Here is a 20,672-nt window from a genome sequence, read left to right on the forward strand (position 1 = left end):
TAAAAAAAAAAAAAAAATTAAAAGGAAAAAAAAAACCATTCAATTCCCATCCTGGAAATTTGTCATTTATAAAACAACATCCTCAAATGTCAGGGACAATAAAGTTGGGAAACCTTTCACATATCAATAAAGGGATTCGGATTCCAACAGAACACAGTGCTTTAGAACTGGGGAAGAAGAACCTTTCTAGTTTTTAAGATACTAATGGGTAAATAAAAATTTATAGTTCTAACTGTACCTATTTATAAAATCTTTGCATCTCAATGTCAAAACTAGTTTATAAGAGGTAATCCAACATGCTCTTGAAGGGAGAAAGAGGGAAAAAAAGGAAGGAAGGAAAGAAAAAAGGAAGGGGACGAGGAAGGAAGAGGGAGAAGAAAGAAGGGAGGAAGTAAGGACAAAGGTAGGCTGGTTCAGTACATAGCTGAATGTTGGCAGACCTGGCCTGGCTCCGGCCCCTACATCTCCTTCCCCTCTCTTTCCTCACTTCTCTGTCTCCTGATCTCTAGCAGGCTTAACCTCCTGCAGTGTCTAAGATCAGTCCTACCTGACACAGTCCAGATTTAAGCCTGTTTTCTTTTTCTTTTTTAAATTTCTTTTCAGCATAACAGAATTCATTGTTTGTGCACCACACCCAGTGCTCCATGCAATACATGCCTTCCTTAATACCCTCCACCTGGCTCCCCCAACCTCCCACCCCCCGCCCCTTCAAAACCCTCAGATTGTTTTTCAGAGTCCATAGTCTCTCATGGTTCACCTCCCCTTCCAATTTCCCCAAACTCCCTTCTCCTCTCCATCTCCCCATGTCCTCCATGTTATTTGTTATGCTCCACAAATAAGTGAAACCATATGATTATTGACTCTCTCTGCTTGACTTATTTCACTTAGCATAATCTCTTCCAGTCCCACCCATGTTGCTACAAAAGCTGGGTATTCATCCTTTCTGATGGAGGCATAATACTCCATAGTGTATATGGACCACATCTTCCTTATCCATTTGTCCATTGAAGGGCATCTTGGTTCTTTCCACAGTTTGGTGACCGTGGCCATTGCTGCTATAAACACTGGGGTACAGATAGCCCTTCCTTTCACTATATCTGTATCTTTGGGGTAAATACCCAGTAGTGCAATGGCAAGGTCATAGGGAAGTTCTATTTTTAATTTCTTGAGGAATCTCCACACTGTTCTCCAAAGTGGCTGTACCAACTTGTATTCCCACCAACAGTGTAAGAGGGTTCCCCTTTCTCCACATCCTCTCCAACACATGTTATTTCCTGTCTTGCTAATTTTGGCCATTCTAACTGGTGTAAGGTGGTATCTCAATGTGGTTTTAATTTGAATCTCCCTGGTGGCTAGTGATGATGAACATTTTTCATGTGTCTGATAGCCATTTGTTTGTCTTCATTGGAGAAGTGTCTGTTCATATTTTCTGCCCATTTTTTGATGATTAAGCCTGTTTTCTATTGTTTAGCATCACATCCCTTCCTGTAGCTCCACTCCTAAGATTGGGTTCCTGCAGACCAGCAAGGCCAGGGTTCCTGAATTTCTCTTACCATGCTGCTCTCTCATGACTGAGACTACTCTCCAGGCCCATGGGTGGGACCCCTTCACCTACTGAGCACAGGCTAGCTGGCTAACTCACTGCCAGACATGCTTGATGACCTCAGGGGCAACCCCAACAACCTACCTGCTTTCACTAGCCTTGGTCACTCACTGATGACCATTATCCAAGATTCCTCCCAGCAAGCCTGAGGCCTGGGCCAGATCTCAATGTTCAACAAGAGTGAAAACACAGAATCTGTGTGGGGAGTGATATATGCCAGGGGCAAACCAATTGGTGTATAGAAAGAGGGTGAGAAGGCATTCCACTTTGCTTGTGAATGTTTACAAAGTAATTTATGAAAATACACCCACTTAAACACACTCAAAATGCTCTTGAAATAAGTTGTTTTTCATGTTAGGAATTCTTGGTAACAAATCGGATTTTTCATGAAAAGAAGTTTTTGTTTTTGTTTTCCAGATATTTGTTCTGCTTTTTAAAGAAGAAATCTGACGTCTGAAACCTTTGAAAGAACCTGGAGAATTCTATCAATGAAACAGGGACCATGATTAGTCACAGGGAAAGGGCTGTGCTTATTGCCAAATCAATAATTAAAACTGACACACAGTAGTTACTGAACTAGTATTTGCTGAATGAATGAATGAATGGATATCTGCACATCTGTGTGTCTGTATGTAGAAAAAGATGATGGGTGAGTGAGGAAACACTGATGGCATAACACCAACTAGTTTTATGATTTTAGGGCTTTTGAAGCATGCATTTTGACACCTCACCCAAAATGAACAAATAAGTGGCCATTAATAACAAAAAGGAATTATCTCTGCACATAGTATTGTCCAAACAAGAAATAAAAGACTTCAGATAAACAGTTTCTAACCCAAGGCCAGTGAACCTTGCTAATCTAAGGGGGCACAAAAAAGAGCAAGAAACCTTTGAAAATAGTAAAGGTGATAATATATGCTATGTTCTCATTCTAGAAAAATGGTTTTCCTATACAATCCATCTGGGTGGGCGTGAGTGTTTCTTTAGTGATAGTTGCTTACACTTAGAGTTTTTAAGATTAACCTGCCATAGAGTCACCTCAAGGATAAGCTAGAAAATTATAGTATTGATACAAATATATGTGTGTATGTGATTAAAACAGCAGTCCTACTAAGTTTTGTATAAAAACCCAACCTTAAATTGCCACTCTATCAGGAAATGTTACTTTAAAATCTAATATTATGTCTCAGATTTCAACACTCAGAAGATTTGACAGAGTGGTAAAGAAAGCAAATCCCATAAATAATGTCCTATTGGGTTTCTATCAGCAGTTACTGGTCTTACATTAATTATTATGACAATGAGAGGAGAAAAAACATTATCTAAAGTAAGAGACTGTAAATTATCTTCTGATCTATTTAATGTAATGATCTAAAGGAATTGAGGAATTAGCTCTTTAATTCTGATTTTCCTTTGTTAAATAATAAAATGTGTAACTCTTTTTCTTTAAAAAAAAATCAATTTTCCTTCCTAATTCTGCTTCTTCACATAATTTGAAGCTAAAGGTTGTTTATATATATATATATATATATATATATATATATATATATATATATATTCCAAAAGTGTACCACAGGACTTTGTACATGTAAAACATTCTTATTACAGATGAGTGAACAGGTATTTAAAATACAGTGTATTCTAAATACACAAAAAAGGTACATGAATCTGGGTAGCAATCCAAAACAATCTAAATACTATAAGACACTGCCATTGTGTGCATGTTCAAATTATCAATTGAGTTTGAGACTTGTGAAAATAAGCCAAGGAAAACATCATCCATATCTCAAATGCACGTTTCCCCATTTCCTCATTCATTTTTCCCGGTGTAAACAGTTATCTACCTGTACACAGAAACAGCAAATCTAAAGAGCAAACTCATATTAAAAACCACAGAGCAAAGACAAAGAGCTCTAGAGTAGAAATCAAGAACCTTGTTTTCTCATTCAACATTTACCCTTTATAAGCTGTATGGCATCAAAGAAGTCAGCAAATCCCCCAGAGTTTCATTTTCCTCACCATTAATTTAATAATAATAATAATAATAATAATAATAAAAAACACTGATATCATTTGAACACGGTGGCAGAGACAGTCGCTATGTATTTACCACACCATTTCTTCTTCCTGGAAACTCTGGAAGACTCCATTCCTCCCAACTTTCCTTGTAGTTAGGTTGGGGTGATGAACACCTGCCTGAATTCCAACCAAAGAAATACTAACAGAAGTGATATAAGACATTCCCAAACTGGTCTGTAAATATATTTCACAAAATCCTCCAGCTCTCTCCTCCTGCTTTGTGACATTCTTAGCAGCTACACATCACACGGTGTAGCTACAAGATAAAAACAGCCCAAGTCTCTGTATTAGGATAGTTAGGAGTGCCAACAGTAAAGATTTTACAGATAATTTAATTTTATATACACTGATTTTGTCTTATTTTGTCTAAATTTCAAGTACTACTTACATACAATTGGGGCGAAGCCTTCTTGAGGGCCCGAAGAAATGGCACTTAAGATAACATTATTTTTTTTTCTGCAGTGTCGAATTTTCTTGATCAGATTGTTCAGTCAATCAAAGAATTATTCCCTTTAGAGGCTTTTGAAGGGATATTAATTCAAGTCAATAAAGGAAACCTCAATTAAATTCAAGAGAATAACATCAATTCAATTGTCCCTTATTGGATGATTATTAAGAATTATTTTATAAATATCACTGACAGGATTAAAAAGATTTGTCATAGAATCAGAAGACCAAAATTCCATTCAGAAAGGACTAAAAATATTCCTTAAATTTAATTTTTAAATATAGCTTTCCAAAAATCAGACATACTTTAGAGCAATCCTGACATGTCTAGAAGTGCATAAATAAATTTAAACCCATCAATGACCTACTTTAAAGAAAGAAATTACAGCCATCTTAAATACTTGTAATTTATCTTTATGATGATGCCAAGTCACTAATTTTAGAATTCAGAAATTAGAAATTATGGCATAAACTGCATTTTAGCAAAATCAACCATCTAGAGGAAGAAGTAAAGTATATACTTCAGGTAAATAGAAACCTGAATTTGCCTATTCCTGAATTTCTTGACACTGCTAAAAATTCATGATATTATCTTCTCACACAGATTAGAAGAACCATAAGGACATACAGGCCAAACACTAGAATTAGTTCTATGGACACCAACTGTATTTCCATACATTAAAAACAAAGCAGCGTGGCAAGGCTTTCTGAACAGTAGCTGGCCTTCCCATCGTGGCAGGAACTACTTATTGCCTATCAAATCCTCCACTATCCCCTTCCTTCTTAGGGGACAGAACACCACTTCTTTTCCATTTTTAGGTATTTATCTGAAGAAAATGAAAAGGCTAACTCAAAGAAACAAGCACCCCTATGTTCATCACAGCATTATTTACAATAGGCAAGATATGGAAGCAACATAAATATCCAGGGACAGATGAATGGATTGAAATATAGGAGATCACGTGTGTGTGTGTGCGCACACACACACAACAGAACAGTACCCATCAATAAAAAGAATGATATATTGCCACTTGCAATAACATGGATGGACCTAGAAGGTAGTATGCTAAGTTAAATATGTCAGACAAAGACAAATACCATATGATTTCATTCATATGTGGAATCTAAGAAGCAAAATATCATTAAAAATAAAATAAAAAACAAAACAGATAAGCAATAAAACAAAATAAAACAGACTCAAAGATACAGAGAACAAACTGATGGTTGCCAGAGGGCAGGAGGGTAAGGGGATGGATGAAATAGGTAAAAGAAATTAAGAGGTACAATCTTCCAATTATAAAAGAAATAACACATAAGGATGTAATGTGCAGCATAGAGAATACAGTCAATAATATTATAACAACTTTGTAGGGTAACAGATAACTAGACTTATAGTGATCATTTCATAATGTTTGTAAATATTGACTCATTACGTTGTACACTTAAAACTAATACAACACTGTATGTCAACTCTTCTTCTATAAGAAAAGAACAAATAGGAAGGAAAGGGGGAAGAAGAGAGGGGGGAGAGGGAAGGGAGGGGAAGAGAAGAGGTAAAGAAAGGAAAAAAGAAGGAAAGAAAGAGTCTCACTCTCTCTGGTAGTGAGGTCTAAATAACCTGCAGAAACTTCTCTGACCCTGTTCTTGGTTCCAACTAAAAAGAACTTTTTTAAATATGTCACTCCACTTGTCACTCCTTCCTCTAATACAGATGACCTAATACCCATCTGCTGTATGCCAGAAGTACAAAGTTCTTCCCCCTTCCCCCATGGCCATTCGAAACAAGCATGTTTTTTCCTTAAAATTCTGTTTGTGATTATCTACGCTTGGTTGAAACAAAAGACTTAAACTTGGCACATGTCAACCTGTGTATCTGAGATTTTCCTCTATGAAAATATATTGTTATTTTTATTCCCTTTGTAAAGCAGTTAAGATCACCACGTTTTAAATAGAAAGGTATCATGGATAAGAAATAACCAGTATTAGTTAAATATAACCTAGCCAGAATAAAAAAAGAAAAGAAAATACAACAATTAAGCACTTTTTCATGAGTGCATTGCTTCCTGGAATGAAATTATATGTATCCATTAACGACCCTTTGATAAGTTTAAGGCTAATGTAGACTTTCAGAGAAAACTAGTTAAAGAAAATAACCATCTTTTAGGAGCCACCTTTTTTTATTTTTTGCCATCTTTTGTACTCCTCCTGACCCCCATATCTATAATGGCTAGAGCCATTTATTTACTCCAGTTACTACCATGGACCTGAGTTCCATGTACTAGGAAAAAAGAACAGAAAATTAAGAGCTTGAATGCTTGATGACACCATGGAATTACCATACAACCAGTCTAGTTTACATCTAGACTACTTGTACATGAGACAGATTTATCCTATTTAACAGTATTCATCAAATTGCTAAAATACCAAAATTTTGTTTTATAAGAAAATCAGCACTACGGGCAATTTATTTTAATGTCTTCTTGACAAGAGACACCTAGAAATAAAAATTTACTGGGATATTCCCAGTAAAATTTCCCAAGGAAAAATTTCCCTTCTCATTTCCCAAAATTACAATGTGAAATCTTATCAATTTATATTTTCTAAAGTAATTTAAGAAAGAAGACAAGAGATACTCTGTCATAGAATGTGCATTAACACGTGATAATATAAAGAGTACTTTCTTGATTGAACTGTTTTTCTATTATTTCTATTTCCAGGATTCTGTTTTCTAAAAATCGATTGATTCCTATATAGGAACAATGATTAACATTTTAGTTTCCAAATAAAATTTACCCAGTAACTTCTTCATGATAGCCAGAAAATTTTTTGAAAGCCTAAAGTTCTGTGCAATCACATTTTCTGCAACTATGTATATGAAAAGAGGGAGCAAAGGGAAAAGAAAAGTAAAAGAAAAAGAGAGAAAACAAATGTACTTATATCCATCTGGGTCTTAAATGAGAAGCACCCTATTCTATTGTATAGTTTTCCTCCTACTATATTATATACAGATGGACTAGGAAAACTTTCATCTTTCAACATCTCCACGATTTTAGTAATAATAAAAAAATTCCTAGTATAGGAATCTCTCTTCTTCATCCCAATTTGATCTCATTCATTCTCCTCTAAACAAGCTAAAAGAAAAAGCAAAGTCCCAAGAGTAATATCTTTTTATTTGTCACAGTAAGTGGCTGATGTATCAAGCTCTCACACTACAAAGCCATAGCTTTTTTTTTTTAAAAGTCATTATGATGAAAAAAGAAAAATACCTAAATCCACAAGTTTCCAAATGTACTGTTTTAGAATTTATATTAAATGTGACTCCATCATCTACTACATGTGTATTTGTCTCAATAGCTTAGGGCTGTTACAGCTTGTGCCAAAGTAAAATACAGTTTGAGGAGAAAAGAAACAGTATTCCACATATTTTGAAGTCTTAAAATAACATTAAGGCAAACCAATGAATGTATTTACTTTTATTGTAAGTTATTTTCTAGAAGATTATCACTTTTGTGGTTAATAATTATAGCTAAATTAATTTTCTTTAAAGTGTCATAGAACTTAATATCTTGTGGTTGGTGTGGTAAAAAATATATTTTAAAATAAGTGATGTTCAGGACTTACCACCTCCTCCTCCAAGAAGACTGGCATTTGCTGTTTAAAACAAAACAAACATAAAAAACATTAAATAATACATAAGAACTATTTAAAGCAAAACAAAGAAAAAACATAAAATAATACATAAGAACTATCATATGCCAGATAGTTTAAGAAAAAGCTGGTGGTGATCATGTCTCAGAAATACACAAAGAGTCACATAAAGTACTTTCATATAAGGATAGATTTTATTACTCTTTATGATGGTATGAAAATTAAAATAATTCACTATCTCTTTTTTTCTCTTCAAATGACTATATTTATATGTATTCCCTTCTAATAAAATGAAGTACATATTGTGATTCTTTTATTTTCTATTCTGTATCTAAATTAATCTTCTATATTCTCTGATTTATCAAGTAGAGATAGAATAATGTTATTTAGGCAATTCAGCAGTTTCAAAGGACAATGTAACATAAAAGAATAATAATTTGAATAAAACATCATCAAATAAAGCTATCCTAAGACATTGTGCAGTAAGAACCCTTAACCAGTAACAGATTTATTACTTTTAGCACTAACTTTATATTTGAGGAAAATAAAAGCATTTTTGTAAAACAATATTGTGCCATTTCTTACATAGTTACACATTATCCTAGCACACAGATTTATAGAAGCCAAATAACAAGCAAAGTATAAGATAATTCTACTTGAATTTCTTTCAAGAGGTCAAATATTCATAAAATTCCATTGAAGGTTTCTGCTGAAGTAGTAAACAATCTTATGCCTACGTTTATCTAATCATTATAACAGCCAGAAAACAAAAGGTTATACAAACTGCACTGAGCTTTATTCCATAGAGTTCTTATGTATCCTAGGCATAATCTCACGCCATTATAAAAAAAGAAATCCAACAACAGTAAAAAGAAAGTGTGTGGCATCCAGGGTCTCTTTCTTTGTGTAAAAACTTGAACTACCAAAAAACAAACAAACAAAAAAACAACCAAAGAAATCATTTAGGAAAGAGAAGTAGGAGTCTTTAACTTGAACTTCAGTGTGCTGTCCACAAACCATTACAGTAATTAAGAGAAGCAAATACCTAAGCGTTACTGATCCCATCAATAAGTAATGGATCATTTTAGCAACAAATGCCCATATTCATAATTTCATGAGGTTAACTATGAGATAATTTTATACAACATTAAAGTTTACCATGAAAATGTATAGAGACAACATTCCTTTTAAGGTTATCAATATGTCAATATTAGAGCATCAAATCTTATTTCATATTATCTTCCAAGGACAGGACAATCTAATTGCTGCTTTTGCCTTCCTCTCAGTACTCTTTCCACAAACATGAACTAGATAGCAATGGCATTTATCAATCATAAATAAAACACACTTCTGATGTCATAAAAACAGATGGTAGCCAGGACTTAATGTCCTGCACTGAATCAAAATTTATACCTGTTAAAGTGGTACCTTGTTGCAAGGGCATGAGGAAAGAAGTTGTGAATTCTATTTTGGTTCCTACACCCTTCAGTGAATGGCAGGATTTCCATGATCAACCCATGTCTCTTGGCTAATTCAAGTATTTTCTAAAATCTCAGCTACCTACATTTATAAAACCATATGGCACTTCACACTCCTGCTGATTATTTATTAATTTTTAAATTATTTATTTTTATATGTCACTGAGAACTACTTCCCTATCTGTAAGTTTTCCAGATCCCTGAAACTCTGTTTTCTTCCACCCTTCACATATTCAGTCATAAAGAAAAAGGTATTTCCAAGAACAAACAACAATGAATGGTAGCTTTTCACTCAAATTATCATGGCCAGGAGCACAATAACACAATGCAGCTACTTTTACCTAATGTTTAGCTCAATAAAGATAGAGGTCACCTGTTTTGAGAACATAGCCCAAGGTCCATCTGTTTAACTAGGCACTTATCCAATAGATGAGGGTAGATGAATAGGCATAGGTACAGGAACTAGAACCCCAGTCCTGGAAAATTATCAAGTCAATTATGTCAGATGTGTGCTCATGTCTAGATAAGTGTATCTGGTCACATTTTAATATCAACATAGAATTACTTTACCAAACTGTGGCATTCTGCATAGTGTACCACCACTGTGTGTATGTGTGTGTATGTGTGTGTGTGTGTGAGAGAGAGAGAGACAAGAGGGGACATGGAAGGGCATCAGGAGAGGGAGAGATAATCTTTTCTTCTTCTTTTTTTTAAATTTCTTTTCGGGCGTAACAGTATTTCATTGTTTTTGCACCATACCCAGTACTCCATGCAATACGTGCCCTCCTTAATACCAACCACCTGGCTCCCCCAACCTCCTACCCCCCGCCCCTTCAAAATCCTCAGATTGTTTTTCAGAGTCCATAGTCTCTCATGGTTCACTTCCCCTTTCAATTTCCCTCAACTCCCTTCTCCTCTCCATCTCCCCATGTCCTCCATGTTATTTGTTATGCTCCACAAATAAGTGAAACCATATGATAATTGATTCTCTCTGCTTGACTTATTTCACTCAGCATAATCTCTTCCAGTCCCATCCATGTTGCTACAAAAGTTGGTTATTTAACTTTCTGATGTAGGCATAATACTCCATAGTGTATATGGACCACATCTTCCTTATCCATTTGTCCATTGAAGGGCATCTTGGTTCTTTCCACAGTTTGGTGACCATGGCCATTGCTGCTATGAACATTGGGGTACAGATGGCCCTTCCTTTCACTACATCTGTATCTTTGGGGTAAACACCTAGTAGTGCAATTGCAGGGTCATTGGAAAGCTCTATTTTTAATTTCTTGAGGAATCTCCACACTGTTCTCCAAAGTGGCTACACCAACTTGCATTCCCACCAACAGTGTAGAGGGTTCCCCTTTCTCTACCTCCTCTCCAACACATGTTGTTTCCTGTCTTGCTAATTTTGGCCATTCTAACTGGTGTAAGGTGGTATCTCAATGTGGTTTTGATTTGAAGAGAGAGAGAGAATCTTAAGCAGGCTCCACACCCAGTACAGAGCTCGACACAGGGCTGGTCTCATCACCCTTAGATCATGACCTGAGCCAAAAATCAAGAGTCAGAAGCTTGATTAATGACTGAGACAACCAGGTGCCTTAACTTTTAAGATAATTTCATGTTCACTACTATTTATGTAATAGAACTTAATCTAGGGTGCTAAAATATACTCTCTCTCTCTCACACAAACACACACAAATATATATATATATATATATAGAAAAATATATATATTATATATACATATATTTTTTTTTTCATTCTAAGGAATTCTAAGAACTATAATCCGGGTAATGACTTTTCTAAAGATTTCATGAAATTTAAGCCTATTTTATCAATTTTTTAAAAAGATTTTACTTATTTATTTATTTAACAGAGAGTGAGGGGAAGCATTCCCAGGCAGGGGGAATGGGAGAGGGAGAAGGAGGAGCCTGTTGCAGGGCTTTATCTCAGGACCCTGGGATCATGACCTGAGACAAAGGCAGACACTTAAAGGACTGAGATACCCAAGTGCCCCATCAATTTCTGTTCTCAAAAAAAAAAAAAAAAAAATTAATGAAACATTTATTAGCAAAAATATCGAGGGAATTTTCTTGAGTAAAAGTGACATAAATGAAGGCAAATAAAAGCAAACCATTATCAGGATTTCAAGTATTACATTTACCTTCACAAAACACCTTATATATAACACAACTGATGCTCAACATTTATTGGCCAGGTGGGTGAATATTTCTTCCATTTTACCAAAGTGAAATGACTTTTGTGTGTCTAAAATTAATAGTCATTTAATTTCTACTTAATTATCTCTAATAGATTGAGTTACATCCCAATTAAATAGGAGCCCCTAAAGAGAAGGTCTGATTTAATAGTTTGGACTGCATCTAAGAAGCTCTCAATACATTCTTGCTAATAATGGAAGAACTGTAAGTTTAGTCCAATTTCTTTTTTGTTTTAGAGGTATGTGTTTACTAAAATGTGTGGGAAAAGCAAACTTTGGTCCTTTTTCTGTCTGTAAAATCGAAGAATATTAAAGAAACTTTAAAATTTCTTTGGAAATATTTAGTGATTAAGAATGTACAAAGTGGGAGACACACAATAAGTGACTCTTAATCTCACAAAACAAACTGAGGGTTGCTGGGGCGAGGGGGGTTGGGAGAAGGGGATGGGGTTATGGACATTGGGGAGGGTATGTGCTATGGTGAGTGCTGTGAAGTGTGTAAACCTGGCGATTCACAGACCTGTACCCCTGAAGATAAAAATATATTATATGTTTATAAAAAACAAAAAAAATTTTTAAAAATCATAAAAAAAATGTACAAAGTATGTTTATGTATTTCTGTCCCTACCTAATTCCCTTTCTAGAGGGAATTTTGGACATGCCTCTTGTTATTCTCAAAGCCTCACAAAGAAGGAAAAGGAGAAAAGAAATAAAGAAAATTTAAAGTTTAGGAGCATGATATCACCACTTCTAAAATAAGATTTAAAAATCTCTTTTCTGAGCATTCTAACCAACACTATCTTTATTCACATTTTCCTAAATAAAATACCCTTTCTATTACTAGGGAGGTAGAGGAAAAAATCAAGTTAGTAATTGTCTCAAAAATTGATTCAATGAGAAACTAAAATGAGCCATTACAAGTTAATGAATCTGTATATTGCACTTTTTCGTGCCCCCAAAATAACAACTCAGTGAGATGAACAGTTTCATTGTTTATAAAGCAAAAAACAAAAACAAAACAAAACAAAACAAAACACACTGAACATAAAATGGGAGATTTACTTAAATCTAATTTCAAAGTGGCAACTATGGAGAATTTACTTATCATATCCTCACCAAAAGATTAATATTTTAGAGTTTTTGAAAAATTATTTTCTTCCAACCGCACTCAGTTATGAATTTTTTAATGAAAATTATCAAATTTCTATAGGTATATTCACTTTTAAATTATCAAAACCAGAAAATAATACGATGTAGGAATCCTTTTTGTGGGATAATTAGTCTATATGAAAAATTACCACATCACTTACCAATAATATCATTATTTCATGTGTTTCTCAGAACACAAAGGGAATGTTAAACTACCTTCTTTCTAAAAACACTATCTTGAATGTCCCTCTGTGTGTGTATATATGTTTGTGTGTGCATCCATTTGTATCTTTTTATAAATATAATTAAATTGTGGATCAAATGATTTAAAATAAAATTACTATATAACAATCTTCCTAATATTACTGGGAGTTCCTAAATGGAATGCATGTCATACATCATTAGAAATGTAAGACAAAGCTATGGTTTATCAGAAATCTAAAGGACTTTTCCTCGTAATATCTCAAAATCCTTTTTAGTCTGCATAGGCTAATAGAAAGAGCCAGATAACCTATTTCAATTATGTCTCAGTTTCTAAATACCTCAGTGATTTGGGTAAGTCATAGTCAACTATCTTATTTATCTTTTATCAGGAAATTTAGAATTATCAGGGATAGCAAACAAATTTCCAATAATCTTCATTTATTAATTAGAAAAGACTGTCAGTACCTCTTGATTTGAGAAAGACTTTAAGGCTAAATCTAGGGTTAGTGGGAAAGAGAGCTATGTTCAGTTAATAATACTGATCACAGTCAGAGTAGGGTAGAGAGAATTGAAATGGCAGCTGACATGCCATATATTGGACATCTCTGCATCAGATAACTTCTCTTATTTTTGACAGTTCTCTTAGATTTGGCAGTTTTTGAGGCAACAAAATTTTACTCAGTAATCTTAAAACACAAAACAAAACACAAAACCACTAACCTAACATATGCCCTATATTTTGCACACTTAATAGCTCCTGCTGTTTGTGAGTCTGAAATATGGTAGCTCCCATTTATCCACAGGGGACACCTCCCAAGACACTCCCAGTAGATGCCTGAAACCTCAACTAGTACCATAACCTATGTATACTATGTTCCCCCCCCCTTTTCCTATGCACACCTATGATAAAGTTTAATTTATAAACTGGGCAAGTAAAAGATTAAGAACAATAATAAAAAAATAAAATAATTATTTATAAAGTACTATAAATATAAATATTATTTAAAAAGATATGTGTATGTGGTCTGTCTCTCTCTGAGTGTACGGCACTCACCCTTCTTGTGATGATGTAAGATGAAAAAATGCCTACCTGAGGAGGGGAAGTGGGGTGAATGACATAGCCATTACATGCTTTGTTAGACTACTACAGACCTTCTGATGACAAGTCAGAAGGAGGATCACTTGCCTCCAGATCAGGTGGTTGACCACCGGTCACTGAAACCCCAGAAAGTGAAATGCAGATGAGGGAGGCCTACTGGAATCCAGACTGTGAAACAATCCAGACTTGGGAGAGGTAACTCAGGTTGACTGTGAGCTAAGCTGGACTGGTAAATGTCTGAAACAACTTGTATTCCACTTGCCAAGTAATTTCTATTATCTTTACAGCAATTATTTGTTTTCCACCCCATTTCTACCACCACCCAAGACTACCTGACAAACAAGCAACGGCCAGAGACTAGTCTTTAAACATTGATTAAAAGTATTTGTGCAGAGTTTCTGTTTGCTTTTCATCATTACAAAGGAAATTGTAGTAACTTTCATTCTAACAGGATCCTAACCACGCAGTTCAGTTTATTTATTTTGCTTCCTTATTACAATAGAGCACATGGGATGTCAAATTATTGTTGGTGAAAAAAAACTTCCCCAGAAGCTCTACCTAACACACCACTCTATTCACAACATGTTATCCTAAAAGACTCAAAAGCTGAAATGTCACCTTTTGGAATGGCACATGTGGTAGTCCCTATACTTTGAAACTCAAAATAGGAAGTGCTAAAACATCTAAGATTAAAATCCCAGGCACATGCATTACTTCAGAATTACTTCATATAGGGAGCAACCATTCCAACGGACAGCTGTGGAAATACAATCTACCCAGAGAAATACAGCCATCAGTTTGGCAACAACTCTCTGTTCATGCTTTACTAGATTCACACCTTCTAAACAAAAGCAATGGAACACCAGAGGTTTGGGGCAATAGTATAATTTCCTGTTTTGAAGCTGACAAAGAGAGAAAATTAAGCATAGGCTTAACTACCTCACATGTAGAAACCAGGCATAAATACATGATTAATACTTTACATTTCATACTTACTTCAGAATTTAAAGGAACCACTGATTATTCCATGATCTGTGTGTTTTGTATAAGCTGCAACCTACTATGAAGCCAAGAATAGAATACAATGAGCCCTACTGTTGATGAATGGGTGAAAAGGCATCAGGAATTAGAAAATTTACTTGGGAGTATTAACAAATATAACAAAACAGAATTACTTCTGTTGAAGTAGGAGGAAGGAGCAAGAGTTGCCCCTCATTAGCCAATCTGGCTCCACCAGCCACCATTTTGTGCACTCAATGACTTCAAGAAATACTGCAACAAGGGAAGAAAACTGCTCATTTTGCCCAACTCCTTCATTTTACAAAAGCCAGAAGTTAAAGAGGATCAATGATGTCAGGTGGCTTGCCTAGGATCAGACCCAGGAGAGGAACCTATCATACAGTATTGCCAACCAAACTAGAAACACACACACACACACAGAAATGTGTTCTCTACTACCTGACCAAAAAAAAAAGAAAGCATTCCTATGAAACTTTTTGTAAACTAAAATGGCATAAAGCAAAAAAGTAATCATCTTTAATTTACATGGAAAATGTTTTTAGCATTCCCAGACCCAAAAAATGACCTCTTTTGGGCTTTTCTGATACCTTAGGACATATCTTGCTAATGGATACACAAAATAATCTGCAATAAGGCAGAGATGTTCATAGGTTCAAAGCTATGATAGTTTGATGCTGAGATGCTAAGCCTAGTTCTCAGGGAAGGGAGCCTAGTGGGGCCACTCACTGCTCAGGAGGCACGGTACCTCTGTACTGGCTCACTGCAAAAAAATACTGAATGCTCTTTTCACTTCTTTGATAAAAGCAAAAATCCTCTTCAGTTTTTTTTCAGTTAGAGAAAATAAGTACCAACGAAGGTGTTCTGTACAAGTTAGGTGGTATAATAAGAACTTTTGAAAAGCAGGGGATACCTGTATGTGTGTGTGTGTGTGTGTGTGTGTGTGTGTGTGTGTATATATATATATATATATATATATATATATATATATATATATATATATACATTTTTTCCTCCTCATAAATCACATCCAAAAATGATAACAAAACATAATATGCTGGAGTCTAGTAAATGTTATGCTACTGAAGACCACCTAATTGAATTATAAAAGGGTGAACTAAAGCATTGGCAGTTCCTACAGCTCCCTAATGTAATGTAACTAATGCAAAATGAGAGGAATCAGCACATGCTTTTATGTACCAGTCATCTTTCTCGACACTATATTCCGAATCAGTTGTAATTTTGATGATGATAACACTGGCTCAGTCACAAAAATATGATTACTTAAGTAACCCAATCTGGACTTTCCAAAGAGTGAACAAGCATGTCTAAATAGGGAAAAAATGAGTTCAAATGTGTATTAGCTTTGTGGTTATAATGATACAAGACACTTGAACAGCAGTTTTAACTTGTCTTTGATAAGAAAGGTTTTGAACACAAACCAATTTCAATTTGAAAAATACAAGATGTTCTTATTTAAGGGAATATGATACACTTTTAGCCTGATTAAAACATAAGCCTGAACTTGCATCCTCACTTACACACTTCTTGGGAACACTAATATGTTTTAATAAAGCTAGACAGTCTTTGTGAAGAAAACTCCTTTACATGGTTGCCTTGTTTCATATTTCTCTTAATATTATGGAATCTTTATTTCTCTCCTATAATGAAACAGCATTGAGATTTTTTTTAAAGGGTTATTTTTATTACACTTTAAATAAATAAGACAAAAGAAAAATTCTCAGTCATAGTGAATGGATGGGAAGATTGAGACAAAGAACCTCAGAGATAAAGGATTTGGGGTTAAGGAAAATGCATAGGATTGCTACCTGGAGAAGACTACTTCACAGCTGTATTTGTTGGTATCAACAGCACTATGCACAATTCTTAGCACAGAGTAGGTACTGAATAAATATGTGCTAAATAAATAACTAAGGGAGTAACTGGAAGACAGGGGAATAGGAGAGGGGAAAGGGAAAACTGTATTTGTGGGACAGCTGGGAGAGCTACAATAATAGGTAATGGCTCCTTCACAGTTTAACAGCAAGTGGGGCTGTGTCAGGAGAAAGCCAAACAGATCAAGGTCCAATTCCAGACTCTATCATCGTCTTTGAGAAAGTTATTGAAACTCCAGCTAATAAACTAACCATTTGGAATGTCCATTTCTAATCAGTAATTTGGTAAAATGGTCATGATACAGGTTTGCTGAGCACAATGGGAATGATAACTAAGTAAACCACTCCACAGCACCTGGCACTTGCTGAAACCCTATAAACATCAGCTCCTGATCCATGACCTTGATTGCAGTGCTACCTCTGGTAGTCACATTGGAAGTTAAAAACAAAACAAACAAACAAAAACCCTGGGGCATCTGAGTGGCTCAGTTGGTTAACCATCTGTCTTCAGATCGGGTCGTGATCCTTGGGTCCTGGGACTGAGCCCCTCATAGGGCTCCCTGCTCAGCAGGGAGGCTGCTTCTCCCTTTCCACCTTCTCCCCCACAACCACCACTTATGTTCTCTCTTTCAAATAAATAAATAAAATCTTTTTTTTTTTTTTTAACCCACTATTAAAAGCATTCAGACCAATCTACGCTTTCCGGGAGCCAAAGCCATATTCATCTTAGAGAACTACAGATCTCTGCCCTTACTCTGAAATGTCCTGTGCTATACCCTCATCAGAGTTTTGGCAAGAACTAGGACTTAGGCACAGAGGAGAGTGAGGAACAATGCCATCTTCAAATTCTTTTTTTTTTTTTTTAACTTTATTCCAGAGAGAGAGCAAGTGAGTGAGCAAGGGGAGGAAGAGCAGAAGCAGAGGGAGAGAGAGACCAACCAGCAGACTGTAGGCTGAGTGCAGAGCCCCGCATGGGGCTTGATCCCACGCCCCAGAGATCACAACCTGAGCCGAAATCAGAAGTTGGGTGCTTATTATCCAGGTGCCCCTCAAATTCTTTCTTTTTTTAAAAATTCTGTCTTTGGGCTTAGGCCAATTAAGGAATAATTTTATACTGGGATGCCTTGGTGGCTCAGTGGGTTAAAGCCTCTGCCTTCAGCTCAGGTCATGATCTCAGGGTGCTGGGATTGAGCCCCACATCAGGCTTTCTGCTCTGCAGGGAGCCTGCTTCCCCCCCACTCTCTCTCTGCCTGCCTCTCTGCCTACTTGTGATCTCTGTCTGACAAATAAATAAATAAAATCTTTAAAAAAAAAAAAAAGAAAGAATAGTTCTATAAACCCATAAAAAAATGAGTGTCAATATTTTGTATATTATAAGAGATTTTTCCTTTCTGGGTTATATTAATTATATGGTTCAAAAATAATGTTGGATATTTATAGCAGATAGCTTCTGTTTACTGCACAAGACCCATTCTTTATACTACACCCTGTTCTCTGCCAAAAGTGATCAATATAGAGGGCATCAATGGGTCCTCTTAACCTCTGGCTCTGGCTGGGTTCAGTTAATGGGGAGCCATGGCAGGAGCTAGTGGGAGAAATAAAAATCAGTTCAAAGTTTTTATTTCCCTGGTTCACTCCCTATAAGCTTACCTTGAACTATGTCCCTTGCATAAAGGTCACTCCTCTAATCAAAGTCATTTAGTTTATAAGATGACTTTCTCTCCTTTTGGGCTGACTGGTCTCCTAACATTCATTTCCTTGAAATCAGAGTGGTAATAGTTGTGCTGTTGGTAAGCACTGGTTCCTGAACAATCCCTTGAGTTTCTCTTACACCATTTCTGGCTCTAACCCTTGTACTTATTCCCTTTATAAATAACCCATCCTTGAAGTTTCCTAATTTGATTGTGCCAACATTCCTATAGGGACCTTGATTTAACAGATATGGTATACCCAGACTGGTCACAACTGGTGGCTCTCCTAAATCTCATCACATCCCTTCACAAACTAACTCTCTTAATTTATAACTCTTTTGAGGATTCCCCCTATACTTATATTTATTTGTGTAATAATGAATATGGTAGACTGTTATCCTTATTAATTAAAAAAATATAAAATTTATAAATATATAAAAATATGAACATAAATATATAAAATAATATATATTCATTTGAACATGTGAATCAAGTATTTTTTTGAATCCAACTGGTTTTATCTACTATTCTTCCATGCTCATATAAATATATACACATAATTGAATCTTCCTAGGATTGCTATTTAAAAAACAATGGATTCTACTATAAAGAAATACCATGTAACATAATTTTCTTATTTACCAATACGTCAATTGATTTAGCCTAAAAAATATATGACATATTATACTCTTCTAAAGTTTGAGTGAAACCACTCCTATTATATGTGGGCACTTAGATTGTCACCATTCTTACAATTATAGACAATGATCTAGTAAAAATCCTTGTGTGTGTGTGTGTGTGTGTGTGTGTGTGTGAGTGTTTGTGTATTCCTATATATTCATACTTTTCCTATAAAACACATCCTCCAAAGTATTTGTGCATAAAAGAGCATAAACATTTTTTAAATTTAAGAGTTTAACAAAATAATTAAAATATGTGTATTAAAATAAGTCAAAATTAGCAAAAGTTTAACATTCATAAGTATAAGCTGGGTACATAAAACATCAGTATAAATCATACATCAAATAGATGTCTTATTTACTGGTAAATTGATCAAAATGTTTTGACAAGTACATGAAGTTCACTGAACTGCCTCTAATTTAAATGTAAAATACATCAGTGAAAAGTTCTCACTATACCTGAAAGGATCTGAGTTTATGATTTCAAATATATAAATTTTAAAATGGTCTGTTTTTAATGTAAAAATAATAAAGCCATCTCAACTGATGGTGAGCGTCTTTAACCACTTTCTTTTCATGTTTACTAGATACAAACCATGACAGGTCTTGGACTTCAAAGCAGACTAAAAACTTGCCTAGAAAAGATTAGAGAAAGAAAGTTTCCACTACTTTCTAATTAAATTCCTTGCAAATTCAAAGTATACTTCAGAAGCTTAAAGATACAAAAATTCAGAAGATACTAACTTATTAGAAAGATATGGAAGGAAAATTTATCAAAAAAAACCACAAAGAGATGTGAGAATGCTTCAGCTCAATATGGATTTCAAGGCTAAGTAAAACTATTTCTTTTCTTTTTTAGACTAATGTAGCATATGAAGACTTTCTCTAGCAGTGTTAAAGAAAATTCAGTAGAACATATGTTTCCATTTTTTTCTTCCTCCAATCTAAATACATCACTTTAAAGCAACATTCTTCTTCCAGTTCATTAAAGTCTTGTTATACAACTAAAATGTGTTGTCTCACAGAGAAGCTGATGTGGCTTTCCATCCTAACACAATACTTGGATCATCAAGCAGTCCTTATCTATTTGCACCAAATTTGGTCTCATGACATGGCCAACTTATGAAAATTTAAAATGACCTCTACTATGACTCATTTCGAAGTCATGCTCTGAATCACCAAGGCAGTGGACAAGCTGACACATACTTTAGAAAGCTTATTAAGGAAAAAATACACCCATCATCACAAACAAATAAAAGAACATACAAGTAAACCATGATGACAATTTTCTGAGCATCTCTTATTTAGTAGGCGATGTTTGAGAGTTGATCTGTATGGTATCTGTCATACTCCAAATAGTCAATGTTAAGTGGAATGTTAAGTGGAGACTTTTACTTTTCCTCTAACAAATGAGGAAACTAAAGCTATCATGAATGACACTAAATTGCTTTCCCCAAGTCA

The 20,672-nt window shown here is 35.0% G+C and overlaps 1 protein-coding gene across 7 annotated transcripts in view; it reads right to left on the minus strand.

Annotated features, from left to right (window-relative positions):
* Positions 1-20,672, minus strand: part of MACROD2 (mono-ADP ribosylhydrolase 2) — a 1,944,634-nt gene that overhangs the window by 1,453,808 nt on the left and 470,154 nt on the right. For all 7 annotated transcript variants that reach the window (XM_082743694.1, XM_082743700.1, XM_082743702.1 and 4 more), the window contains exon 4: positions 7,751-7,780. In XM_082743694.1, coding sequence (XP_082599820.1) covers positions 7,751-7,780 — 30 coding nt within the window. The remainder of the gene's footprint in view (positions 1-7,750; positions 7,781-20,672) is intronic.

This window comes from Mustela nivalis (genome assembly GCF_964662115.1).
Source record: "Mustela nivalis genome assembly, chromosome: 8".
Taxonomy (NCBI): domain Eukaryota; kingdom Metazoa; phylum Chordata; class Mammalia; order Carnivora; family Mustelidae; genus Mustela; species Mustela nivalis.